Genomic DNA, 13,471 nt, shown 5'->3' on the forward strand with positions numbered 1-13,471 from the left:
AAAGAGGAGGGATAGGGTGGTGGGGAAGTGTCTCCAAGACTAACCTTCCCCAAGCCCTCTTCTCCAGGAGCACAGTTCTAACTTGTCCTGGGGTGACCCTGAAGACAAAATGAACCTAGATCTTGACCCTGGAATATTCATAAGCCTCAAATTAGCAACTAAAAGCAATAATACACTGGAGAGAAGGAGGGGTGAAATGCAGCGGCACAATGCCTTGCATCAGTAGGTAATCAGGAGACGCCATACATGGGATTGTTGTGTGGATTAGAGAGAATCTACACAAAGTCTCTGGCTCATCCTACGTGCTCAATAAATTCTTGCAACCAGCATCATCTTGACTCTAAGATGCCACCGAATGATAGGTTATGTTATCAAGTTAATACAGCTTTCAAAAGCACTCTATTGAATGAACTATTTCAGCAATGCTCCAACAAAAGCCATTATCAGAGGCATTACAAAGAGAGATTTAATATAATGACAATAACATTGTTAAAAAAACAGATCTTAAAAATAATACACAAACCAGGGAATCAACAGGTGTCTCCTGCAGGTTCTGAGTTAAAGGTGGTTCAATGCTGCAAAGGCACTAGGGCTCTGTTCTGGAGCCCAACACAAAGCGAGAAAAGGGCACTTCTGTGACGCCCCCTTGGAGGGAGCTGCCTCTAGGGGGGCAGATTCCAGGCCAATTGGGTCCCCAGAAAAGCTGGAGCACTTCTCCCGGCTCCAACAGGAAGAAAATTGGTGACTTCAGCAGCTTGCAGGGACAGAGGGTGCCTACCTGCTGTTGAAAGGGTTCTCTCCAGGAATGATGTGGGTGCTATCCTTGCCTGCCAAGAGCTTGATACGGTCATAGAAGGACTTCACCGCAGGCCAATCCGTCTGGCCCTGCTGAATGATGTCCAGTGGGTCCCGGGACCCCCGGCAGAGCAGGCTGTTCTGACAGGCTGACTGTAGGCAGCAGTCAGGGTCCAGGCAATCCACCAGGCCATCTGGAAGGGCAGAGGCAGAGCCAGAGTCAGCAGATTTCATGGCATAAATCTGTTTGGAGACACTAACACCTTTGTTACCAGCACAGGCATGAGGCAGCATCGAATGTACCCAAGGGCCTGAGGTGGCAGGTTTCACACAGCAAGCCTCATCCAATTCCAATCTATACACATAGAAGATAAAAGATTGAAAGAAAATAATTCAAAATGTTGACAAATGGTTATCCCCATACAGCAGATGAGTGTGTTTCTCTTCTTTACTGTGCTTTTCTGGAATGTCTACTTTTTTCTACTATGAGCACGTATTATTTGAGGGGGAAAATAAACACAAAAACTTTGCTTTTAAACAACGCAGCACAGCGAATTACCCACAGCCAGTTCCCAGGGGGCTGTGCTAACGAGTGCACAAGTAATCAACATGCAGGGAATTTCTGGCTGGGCGTGGTGGCTCATGCCTGTAATCCTAGCACTTTGGGAGGCTGAAGCAGAAGGATCGCTTGAGCTCAGGAGTTCAAGACCAACCTGGACAACATAGTGAGACCCTGTCTCTATTAAAAATACAAATTTTAAATCAAATTAAAAAAAAACCCCAAATGCATGGAATTCCTTAAATCTCACTTTAATGGAGAAGCGTATTCTATCCCACTCTCTCTCTGAGCCAGGAAGGAAACTGCTGACCAATTGGAAATCCAGGTTCTGTGAGTTTTACATTTTCTAGAAAATGTGGAGAAATGGCTTTGTCTTGGGAATCTGGAAATGAAGGCATGAGTTTATGCAGTAGTTTCTGGTTCTGTCTTCCTGTATGCCCTCAGGACTTGGAGCAGTCTGATGTACTTGCGTAGAGTCCTGTGTCTTCGTCCCTTTACCTGGGCTGATTCCTCTTTACTCATCTACCATTCAACAAATATTCGAGTGGTGTCCATGTGCTGGAAACAAGAGAGAGAGTAAAGAACCAAGGCGCCTATCTTTAAGGAGCTGATGGTAGAGTGGGGAAACTGACAGGACTGACTTATCCTTTAAGATCATGTTTAGGTGTGGCCTCTTCTTTCAGGAAGCCTTCCGGATGATGCCGCTGGCCAGATTATTGCAACATACTGAACGTCTGTGATCCTTCAAAGTTATTCTGCTGAAAATTTAACTCCCAATACGATGGTATTAGGAGCTGGGCTTTTGGGATGTAATTAAGTCATGAGGTTGGAACTCTTATAAATGGATGAGTGTCCTTATAAATGAGACCCCAGAGAGCACTTTAGTACTCTTTCTGCCATCTGTGGACACAGCAAGATGACTGCAGTCTATCAACCAAGAATCAGGCCCTCACCAGACATGGAATCTGCTGGTGCATTGATCTTGGACTTCCCAGCCCCCAGAACTGCGAGAAATAAATGTTTGTTGTTTAAGCCCCCCAGGTGATGGTATTTTTGTTGTAGCAGCCTAAGCTGACCAAGACAGTTAGGAATTCCTGTTCTGTACATCCCTGAATCAGAGCTTGTCAAACAAGCATTCTGCATCAGAATCCTGCAGGAAGAATAAATGTCCCACCCCCTATCTCTCTAGGAGAGCCTTCAGGAACAGGCCCTGGAATCTGCATTTTAAACATGATTCTCAGGTGATTCTAATGCACTATACAATTTAAAAATCATTGTTAATGCCAACTTTCTTGTACTGGAATTAATGACCTCTTTATGCTGGTCTCCCTGTCTGGAAAATGAGCTGTTTGAAGAGAAGAATGATTTCTTATTAATTTTATATTCATTCCTCTCTTAGTACCAAGTACAGAATTGAGCACTCAACAGATACTTGTTGAATGAATAAAATGACTGTTTCTCATTCCTCACATGTCCGTGAGGGCTGAAGATGGGAATGTTTAGGGCAGTGTTTGCTCCTTGGAATTTCTGATAAGAATGAATTCGTTAGCCAGTCCTTATTCACTCAGCTGGGAACTGATTGAACGCACAGTAGAGAAGCTTGGAGAATAACTTGCTTGTACCTCCAGGATTTGATAGCAAGGCATTTTTTTTTTTGGACCTTAATTAGACTCATAGAAACATGCACTCAAACCCTGGGCTGTGCCTTGACAAACACTTGTACTGGAACGCTGAATCAGAGGCCTGGCTGGGTGGTTTAAATTTACTACAATGTAATTTTTTGGCATTACCCTTTTCGTTTGGTTCCACTAATGAAAATGAAATATGTAATTTCACCAAAGTTCTACTGTAATTTAGCAATTAATGTGCAATTATTTTAATGCATTACTTTCTTTTTAGCAAACAAACAAATTAGGAGGTTGCATGTTTTGCTTGGTTTTAAATTACTAAAACTAGCCTCTCATTTTCCACATGGGCAAATGTTGCTCATGTGCCTCGTAACACATTTAGATTTACACAATTTCCTAGAAATGCAGACACAGGAGGGTGAGCAGGCATGCACACTTTAAATTTAGAGACTTTCGGAATCAGGCCTCTCAACATCTTACGCTGATGTGCTGGCTATGTCGAATACTTCTCAGCTCCCCAGAGCCTGGTAAACCTCAGACCCTAGAAACAGCACTGAAGATTGTATCTTAGTAGCATGATGATATCTAGGCATTGTTTCAGATCCACATTCAGGTGTCCAATCTGGGTACGAGGGCCATTGGCAGAATAAGATAAAGAAGAAAAAAAGCACATAGAATTCTGCCTTGAACATCACCTTCCATGGGCGCCTTCACTAGACAGAAGGGCTGTACCATGGAATGCCTGTTTCAGATTTTAAAAATAACCTGCTGAGATATGCTGGCAGGGATATTCAGCAGCTGCAAGAAGCTTCTCAGGTGAAAAGAAACCCACTGCTGTTAGCACTACAGATTTCTTTAAGGTCACCAGCCTCTTGCGATTAGGGGTACCCTCCGTCTTTGGTGGCCTTTCCCTCCTGAAGCTGGGAAGTATTTCTTCCCCCTCCAAGCCATTCACCACCTGCTCCATGGAACCACCTTGAGGACTTCTTTGGGCTCGAAAAATAACTTAAGACAGTTTTCCTATTAAGCGCTGAACATCTGCCTTCCTCCTCCACCTCCAGCCTGCTACTCTTTCCGGGCTTACGACTGCTTCAAAACTGTGAACCTCAAATTTCCCCACTGTTTTGTTGATTCTGGGCTTTTGATTCAAGGGCCTGTCTGGCAGGAGATGGCCTAAACACAACAGCAATAGCAGATGACAAATCCCAACACAGAAAAAAAAATAGGATACAAATGATTTCCTCCTACATATTTACATGTACCTGCTCCAGAGATTGCACATTTGGGGTTCTACCCATTATTAAGTAGGAGCCTACGTTATGCCTATAATGACCTTATCATGCTGCGTGATTATGGGCTGCAGCCGCCAAACACTTTCAGACGACACTGTGAACTTTAAATTGGCACTCCAATCTCCCAGCGGCCTGTCAGTCATGATGATCGCGTCTTTATGCCAGCAAGCCCCTTGGATGGAGTCTGACATTGCAATCTTCAGTAAATTACCCTGTCACTGACAATCTTGCAGTTATCTCGCAAACAATCAAGCAGGCAATCAAACTGTTCTGAATTGCCAGTTCAGGACCTGAGAGGCGGCCGATGTCTCCATTCAACAGCGGAGGGAAAGAGGCCCGGCCCTCCTATGACATTGGACGATTTATTTATTTATTTATCTACCTACTTATTTGTTAGCCTGCTTGGTGTTTTCCTGGGGAAGGGGGTGAGGATGGTGGGAGGGGTTTTGCAGATTCCTCAAACAGGGCCCAATACTGACTCAGCAGTTATGGGAAAGTGACTTAGGTCTTCCTGATCAGCCCTCGCTGCAGTGGCATATGGCTGCTTCATCTTACTTCGCTCAGTGAAATGGGGCCAGAAAGAATTATCTAGGTGTTTTTCGTCAGAAAGGACGCTAAATCACACCTCTGGCTCTATTCTACATGTGCACATCGTCAGCTAATTGTAATGACAATTTCAGAGAAATGTGATCATGGAGAAACTTTCTGGGAACAATACCAAGGCATTCCATTTACTGCTTTAGATAAAGCAAATCAGAAAGACTCTCCCAAAACAGTTCTGGCAACATGAAACAGGTTCATTAATGCCGAATCGAAGTCTTTGGATTAGAAGTCCCAAGGTAAAAAGCCAAAAAGTCTACACAGCATCAGAAGTTAGAGCCTGGCCTCTGGAATCCGATGGATTTGAGTTTGAAGCTCACATCTGCTAGTTTCCTGGCTGTGTGAGCTTGGAAAGGTAATCAGCCTTGCTGAGCTGCGGTTTCTTTGCCTTTAAAACCGAGTTCTAATTGCACATATGCCATAGGGTTGTGTGATGGAGAATAAATGAATTTTATTTATTTTATATATATATATATGACACACACGTATATGTGTGTGTGTGTGTCAGTCTGGTATATAGTATATGTTCAATGAATTATAACTATAAGCAGAAACTCCTTGAAGTCTTCAACTTTTTCATTAAAAAAACAGATGCAAAAGTCAATTAAATTAATATTCCCTTATATTGAGAGTCATTTCCTGGTATAGGTTATGGGCTGGTTGACTCTTGGCAAAAATACTTTATTTCCAAATAGTGATAGGTTAATAATAATAACAGTAATAACGTATGCTATAGATTGAGCAGAATTTACACATATTCTTTATTTAAAGGGTCATGACAACCCTGAAAAACAGAGTAATCTAACTCTTAAATGTCAGATTATAAGACAAGGTGTCTGGGTTTGAATTCCAGATTGGCTATTACCTAGCTGTTGACCATGGGCAGTTAACTGCTCCATGCCTCAGTTTCCCTCATGTATAAAACGGAGATGATGATGATGATAATGGTGGTAGAAAGTGCCGCTGGCAGGGTTAAAGCACAGCAGTGTCGTATAATGAGTGCTCAGTACATTGTCTTAGCACCATTGTCACCATGCTACCCACTCTATACCCACCTATAGAGGATGCAATTGGGGATGGGAGAAGGTGAACATCCAAGTAGCTAAGAAGCAGCCATGAATAAGAAGTAGAGAAAGGCAACGGATGAGATTATCACCCTTTGTCTTCATTATTAGAAGGGGTGACACCTCCTTCCCCAAGGAAGTCTGAAGACAAGAAAGTGGACACCCATCAACAGGGGAAGGTGTGGGCAGCTGTGAGATTTAATCACTTCTGAAGGCCTGTCTGCTCCTACAGCTGGGCGAGAATTTGGCTGGTTGAAATGAGCATCTGAAGAGGAATTAACATGAGAAACCAGATGCCTGGGAATTTATTCCTGGCATTGTAGGCTGCAGAGGACCACACCATTTACCTGTGAGACACAATCCCCTTTCAGCTGTTTACCGCTGGTGCAAGGTGGCACTTACTTTTGTGCTGGCTATAGGTTTGTGTCAGGCATTTCCAGCCTCTGTCCAGTGTGCTCTGCTAGATTTTAAAAGGAGCCCCTAACTAGTGAAGAGATTTAAGTTCAAAGCCTTCATTGAAAGCTTACTAGTATACCTATGCTCAGGAGAAAGGAAGCTCTATGTAGATGGAGAGGCTGTAAACCACTACCATAAGCATCTGGATCCTTCGGAGCTGCCTGAAACATGAACACCCTTCTGCCTGGAGGAGGCTGTGTGAGTTCTTGAATCATCATTCTCATAGGAGATGGCTCTAGGAATGAGAAGATGTTGATTTCACTTATTTTATTCTTTGATATTCTGGGCAGGTTATAGAGAATTTGAATGGAAGCATTTTGTTCAAATTTTCTCCCTGTAGCTTGGTTTGCAAGTGACTCCCTCTGCAACCTGCATGAATTCTCTGGCTTTCTTAGGTTGTGAAGGCTTTAGAGGGACACCGACATTTACTTTTCTCAGTTTCGTTTTGTGACAGAGTCGTACAGATCGACTCCAAGAATTCACTGCAGGTGCTGTGGATGGCTCTGCTAGTGTCTACACGCAGCTGCTGGTTGGGGACTGGTCAGAAGCTTAGATTTAAAAATAAACTGCACTCTTTGCAGACATGGTTTCACAGAGGTTCCACCAACTACCAAATCTACCCTTCCTACTCATTGGGCCAGGAGGCTATAGAGTGGATTAGTTAAAAACATGAGCTTTGAAGAGTACTCTCCCACCCATTGATAGGACGTTCAAGAACAGACAAAGTTAATGATGACAGAAAGTTAGAAATGTAGTTACCCTGATGAGCAGGTATTAGCCAGGAAAGGGCACAGGGAAACTTTCTGGGCACTGGGCATGTTGTTGACCTTCATCTTGATCACCTGGCTCCCCAGATGAATTGGCAAAGTGAGGACAGTGAAGATTATACACACGGGGCTGCTGGGAGGATCGACAGAGGTAATCCACGAAAGGTCCTTACCACAGTTGTAAGCACTTTGTCACCTGCTAAGTGCCTCTGAGTCATTTTTATTTTTTTTTTTTTTTTTTTTTTTTTTTTTTTCCTTTTTGAGTCTTCTTGGCATCATATAGATTTGTTTACCCACACAGAGCTAGGTGCTTGCCAAGCTGCCACTTCCCCCAGAAAAGTGTGAGTAGTCCAGGTGATGAACCCAGTACATCTTAGGGTCATTTTTGAGATCAACTAATAATGATAAGGAGGTAGAAAATTAATGAAGCAATGAAAAAGAGGGAAGGAGCAATAAGCTGGGGCAAGAAAGATGAAATCTGGTTCTGTTTGTGATGGAAGTGAAGAAGGTACAGGGGTCCTGGAGGGCACTTAGTGCTGGCCAGCAAAGGCCGAAGATGCCTGCTGAATTTGAGTTAGAGATGGAAAGAATTTGCTGATTAGAAAGAGGGCAACCATAGGGTTGGCTTGCCTTGGGAGTTAGTTTGTTTTGAGGTAAACTCTTGCAGAGTATGCCTAAGGTGTGTGGCACCCTGGTCAAAGGGCAATTTTTTTTTTTTTGCTGGACCCCTGGCTATATAAACAATTTGAGTCACCCCAAAACAGCAGGTCAGCACCATTCTGGAAGATTGATTTGCAAAAGAAATAGTCCTCTGGCAGGCCAGTGCTTGCTAGGCTGCCTCCTGGAACTGGGGCTGGCCATTGGGCCTTAGGATATCCCATAGATGCAAATCCCAAACAATTCAGGGCATCTTATTGACCCTACATGCATAGGAGTGGGGATGAAGAGTGGCAGAGGGTCAGGGTACCCTGAATGGGAGAAACAGGGATCAGGGCTCATGCGGGTCCTAGTCTGGACTGGAGTGTTCCTGCCAGTTAGCATTGCTGGCCCTGGCCAGTCCCTGACACTGGGGAAGCACTTAGAAAAGTTCAAGGGAGTCACTCCAAAGCCCAGGGCCCACTGAGATGCAATGCTTGGTCCCTGCCCTGCGCCATTTGTCCAGGATGGTAGTGGGCTTTTGGCTCAGTTTGAAAAATAGCAAACGAACATGGACTTAACAATCAGAAGGGTCTGGTTTTAAAACCTGGCCTGTTATTCATCAGCTGTGTCATCTTGGTCAAGTGACTGAACTCCCGTGGCTCAGTTTTGCAATCTATACAATGGACTTACTAATGCCTACTATACCGAAATGCAGAGATGCTATCAGAAGGTATATGTGACATGAGATGATGAATGTATAGCACTTAAGACAGAAGAGCGCCATAAATGGAGGTTATTCTTAATGATATTTCCTGCTCTCCACCAGAGAAAGATACTGTTCCATTTGCATTTTACCCTACGTCTGCTGACAAGTTGGAAGTGAGGATAATTGAAAGTATTTGGGCTTGATGTAACTAAGAAGTGAAAGGAATGCGTAAGGCTGACTTGATTTAATCTGGCAATATGAGATTAGTTCGTCATTGCCTCTGTAAGGTCTCCTGCAATGCCAACCTTTTAAAGCAACAGATTGGCTGACAGGGTGCTCATTTGGAAGGTTTCACCTGCCATTAATACCCCAGCTACCTGATGAACCGTCGCTCCTCTGGCATCCTCCTTCCCTGCACAGAGCAAAGGCCATCCTCAAATATTGCAAGAAGTAAAACTGTGTTTGTGCTCCTTCTAGAAGACCTGTTGGAAGTTTTCCTCCTACTTCTTGCCAATTCTTTTGGTCAGACTCTGACTTCCAAATCCAGAGCTCATTGTACCAAAGAACCTTCTGGTCTTTGTTATGACTTAGCCATGGAAGATGAATCCTGTCTGAGCAGAGATCTGGTGGAATGGGGGCTCCAGTGAAAGCTGTTCACTGACTTTTCTACTCTTCAGGATGGATGTGGGAAAGAATGCAAGGGCTGCTTAAGAAAGCCAAGGCTCTGCTACCAGAGGCAGAAATCTGATTCAGGTAAGACCTCTCTTTAATAGGCCGTACCTTGAAGCCACTGAAGAAAATGTTTGACAAGAGGCTTATGGTGTTTGTCCAGTTATTTAAAAAAAATGGTTCTTCACCAACAAGTAATGGACAAAAACAAAAAACGAATACCATCAACAAAAACCTTTTAAACCAATGCTTCTCAAATTCTAACGAGCATCACAATCACTCAGGGATCTTGTTAAAATGTAGATTCTCATCCTGTGTCCTAAGGTGGGGTTTGAGAGCCTGCAGTGTTTATGAGCTCCCAGGTGATGTCTCTGCTCTTGCTCTGAGCACTGTATTTCCAGTGGCCAAACTTTAAACCAGCTTGGCTGAAGGTGTGCTCCCTGACTGCCTGCTCCGGAATGATGTTAAAATGCCATCACCCCAGATATACTAAATTCCTGAGAGTGGACATTGGGAATCTGCATTTTTTTGTTTTCCTTGAGAGGGAATCTCGCTTTTGTCGCCTAGGCTGGAGTGCAATGGCCTGATCTTGGCTCACTGCAGCCTCCGCCTCCCGGGTTCAAGTGATTCTCCTGCCTCAGCCTCCTGAGTAGCTGGGATTACAAGCATCCGCCACCATGCCTGGCTAATTTTTTTGTATTTTTAGTAGAGACGGGGTTTCACTATGTTGGCCAGGCTGGTCTCGAACGCCTGACCTCAGGTGATTTGCCTGCCTTGGCCTCCTAAAGTGCTGGGATTACAGGTGTGAGCCACCACGCCCGGCCAGGAATGCGCATTTTAAAGAAGACTCCCCAGAATGACTCTTTTGCTCACTAAAGCTTGAGACCCCTCTTCTGAGTGACTGAGAAAAAGCCTTCAAATAGCCACAGCAGTATAGCTGAGGGGTTACAACAGCTTTTCCAAAGTATGTCTCCTGCAGGATGTTAATATGCGTTCCCTGAAACACAAAAGTGGAGGTGGGAGGGGAGGATTTGCGGTCAAACACAATTTGGGATTCCGTTAAACAAAGTTAAACTGGTTTCTTCATAGCAAGACTTCCTGGAGGCTTTGATACATAAATTACGCATTATGAGTCTTTAATATTGTCACGGAGTACACAGCATTTCCTGACCATGGATCCTTCTGGCCCTGAGCCTCTCCCTGCAATTGCATGTAGTGCAATACACATTGGGAAACACTTCATGAAAACATAGGGCTATAGGTTTGGGGGCTTTGTTCTTGGAAGGACCAGCCGTATCTCTGTGTACTCAATAGTCACAAGTGGCAGTCTCATCCTTGACTAACTCCCTATAAAGTTCAGGGCTTTGAGTGATCAGGCCCCACACAAACCACTCAGGCATTACTGGCACATCAGCTCAGAGCCCCGGTCCTCCGGCTCCCCGTGCCTCCCAAGGCCAGCGCATTTTAGAGTGGGGACCCTGTGTTAGGTGATAACATCCTGGGGTCAGCAGGACAATGGAACATTAATGGCAACCATGTCTAACGAGAGCCAATGGTTGGTGCTCAGGAGGAGCCTCCTGGGTGCCTGGCACTGGACTGGGTACTTTAAATGTATCCCCTTATTAAGTCACCACTAGAATCCTGGGTGCTATTTACCTCGTTGTTTACAAATGAGGAATGGGAGACTTTGAGGTTAAATAGCTCACCTACGGCCACCCAGTTTTTAAGTGGTAGGACTGTGTTTTGGACCCTATCTGCTGCACTCTGGAACAAAATCCTACACAGAGCTGCCGTGTAAGGCTGTGTGACTGTTATGATGAGTGTCCAACACACAGGAGCCTGTTGTACCCTCTGCTGTGACATGTTTGTACAAGTATGTGTAGATGAGCTCTTTTATCTAAGGCAGTTACTAAGAGTAATCATTTACATACACATTAGAGGGTGATTCATGTTTTGGGAAAGTGGGCTGCAGAATGTTTTGGTCAGCCCTCTGCCCCAGCTCCTAACTTCACCCAGTTTACAGTTTTGACTTGTTAACAATGAAGTGCTTGGCCCTCTGCCAGCCACTTAAGCCCCTCTGTGCTTTCTCAGCCTGCGCTGTGCTTCCATCCAGCCAGCATCCAGTTGTGCTCACAAGAGCCCTTTGAGGTGCGTTATATGATCCTCATTTTGCAGATGAAGAAACTGAGGTTCACAGAGCTTAAGGGCCTTGCCCAAGGTCACAGAGCTAGTAAATGTTGGGAAAATGAATCATGATTCATACATTGGTTGTCCACCTCCAAAGCCTCTGGGGTTCAGTGGCTCGATCTCGGCCCACTGCAACCTCTGCCTCCTGGATTCAAGTGATTCTCCTGCAAGTGATTCTCAGCCTCCCGAGCAGCTGGGATTACAGGCACCATCCACCATGCCTGGCCAACTTTTGTATTTTTAGTAGAGACAGGGTTTCACCATCTTTGCTAGTCTGATCTTGAACTCCTGATCTCAAGTGATCCACCCGCCTTGGCCTCCCAAAGCCTCTTGACTTCTGGGATTACAGTGCTGGAATTAAAGTGCTGGGATTACAGGCGTGAGCCACCACGCCCGCCTCCTCCAAAGCCTCTTGACTTCTGCTCTCAGTTCTCCATAGGGGGCTGGAGGTAGTCACAGCCATATAAAGGTACCCTCTGAATGTCGCAGGACTTAGGAAGGGAAATACTGACACTTCAGAAAACATGTTCATTTCTTAGTTGTTTTCTCTCTCTCTTTCTCCTTCCTTCTTCTCCTCTCCCTGCCCCACCCCTGCTGACTTTCAACCCAGAAAGGGCCTCTGGGAATGATCTCATCTGATCAGAAATTTCCCACCTTGGACAGCCTCTGACAGGCCTCTCTGGCAGTCTCACCCTCATTAGCCCAGAGCCACGTTTTTTCTGCCTGGGGGATATCTATCCTGGCTGCGGCTGTCTCCCCACTTCACTGTTACAAAAACCACTGGCAACAGAGAGCAGGGGCCTCTCCTCTTGGCCTCTGATTTCCCCAAATGCTTGCCCTCTGCCTGCTGTTCCCGGCCTCTCGTCACCTGGTCTACCCTGCTCTGTTCCTCATCAACCTCCATTTCAAAGAGCCCACTGACAGGTCACACAGCACTGAGCCGACGGCCAGTGCAGCCCAGGCCCAGCAGGGGGTGGAAGCCCGGTGCCAGACAGTGACCTGCTGGGTCCCTCGGAAAGAAAAGGGGCTGTCACCACTGACACCTCAGAGAAACAAGCCGGAACCGTTACTTTCCGTCTGAGGGGAGACCTTGTCCCTGGGGGGAAGGTGGGAGGATTGGTCCCAGAGTGGAGAGAATTAGTAGCGGGGCATGATGCTTCTCCTGCTGCTGCATAAAGAAATACCCCAGACTGGCCGGGCGCGGTGGCTCACGCCTGTAATCCCAGCACTTTGGGAGGCCGAGGCGGGTGGATTACGAGGTCAAGAGATCGAGACCATCCTGGTCAACATGGTGAAACCCCGTCTCTACTAAAGGTACAAAAAATCGGCTGGGCATGGTGGCACATGCCTGTAATCCCAGCTACTCAGGAGGCTGAGGCAGGAGAATTGCCTGAACCCAGGAGGCGGAGGTTGCGGTGAGCCGAGATTGCGCCATTGCACTCCAGCCTGGGCAACAAGAGCAAAACTCCGTCTCAAAAAAAAAAAAAAAAAAATACCCCAGACTGCCAGCTGGGAGAAGGGCCAAGACTTGGCTATTCCACCAGCTTCCTGCTGAATTAGGGGAGTTGGAAGCACTGATTCCTAAATGGTGTCGTTCCTAGACGTGGCTGTTGCCTTGTTCCAGGCACTGTGCTCAGCACTCTCTGGAGACTTTCTCCTTCATTTTGTTTTATACTTATCTGTTTATTTTTAGAGATGAGGTCTTGTGCTGTTACTCAGGCTGGAGTGCAGTGGCACGATCTAGACTCACTGCAGCCTCAAACTCGTGGGTTCAAGAGATCCTCCTGCTTCAGCCTGCTGAGTAGCTGGGACTGTAGGCACCCACCACTGTGCCTGGCTAATTTTATAATTTTTTGTAGAGACAGGGTCTTGCTATATTGCCCGGACTGGTCTTGAGCTCCTGGGCTCAAGCAATCCTCCTTCCTTGGCCTCCCAAAGTGCTGGGATTGCAGGCATGAGCCGCTCTGCCCGGCTCTCATGTAATCTTCACATCTACTTTATGGTGTAGGGACTAGGAGTTAGTATTGTACTGCCAATTATGATTACAGGATCTAGAGGCAGCTGATCTGTGTTCAACCCCAGGTCAGCAAAATATTGGCTGTGTGGCTT

At 45.7% G+C, this 13,471-nt stretch overlaps 1 protein-coding gene across 11 annotated transcripts in view; it reads right to left on the reverse strand.

Annotated features, from left to right (window-relative positions):
* Window positions 1–13,471, reverse strand: part of TENM2 (teneurin transmembrane protein 2) — a 1,283,391-nt gene that overhangs the window by 77,350 nt on the left and 1,192,570 nt on the right. For all 11 annotated transcript variants that reach the window (XM_032252759.1, XM_032252757.1, XM_032252755.1 and 8 more), the window contains one exon: window positions 779–989. In XM_032252759.1, the coding sequence (XP_032108650.1) occupies window positions 779–989 (211 nt within the window). The remainder of the gene's footprint in view (window positions 1–778; window positions 990–13,471) is intronic.

Source organism: Sapajus apella, unplaced genomic scaffold, assembly GCF_009761245.1.
Source record: "Sapajus apella isolate SASKATOON/1434 unplaced genomic scaffold, GSC_monkey_1.0 scaffold79, whole genome shotgun sequence".
Taxonomy (NCBI): Eukaryota; Metazoa; Chordata; class Mammalia; order Primates; family Cebidae; genus Sapajus; species Sapajus apella.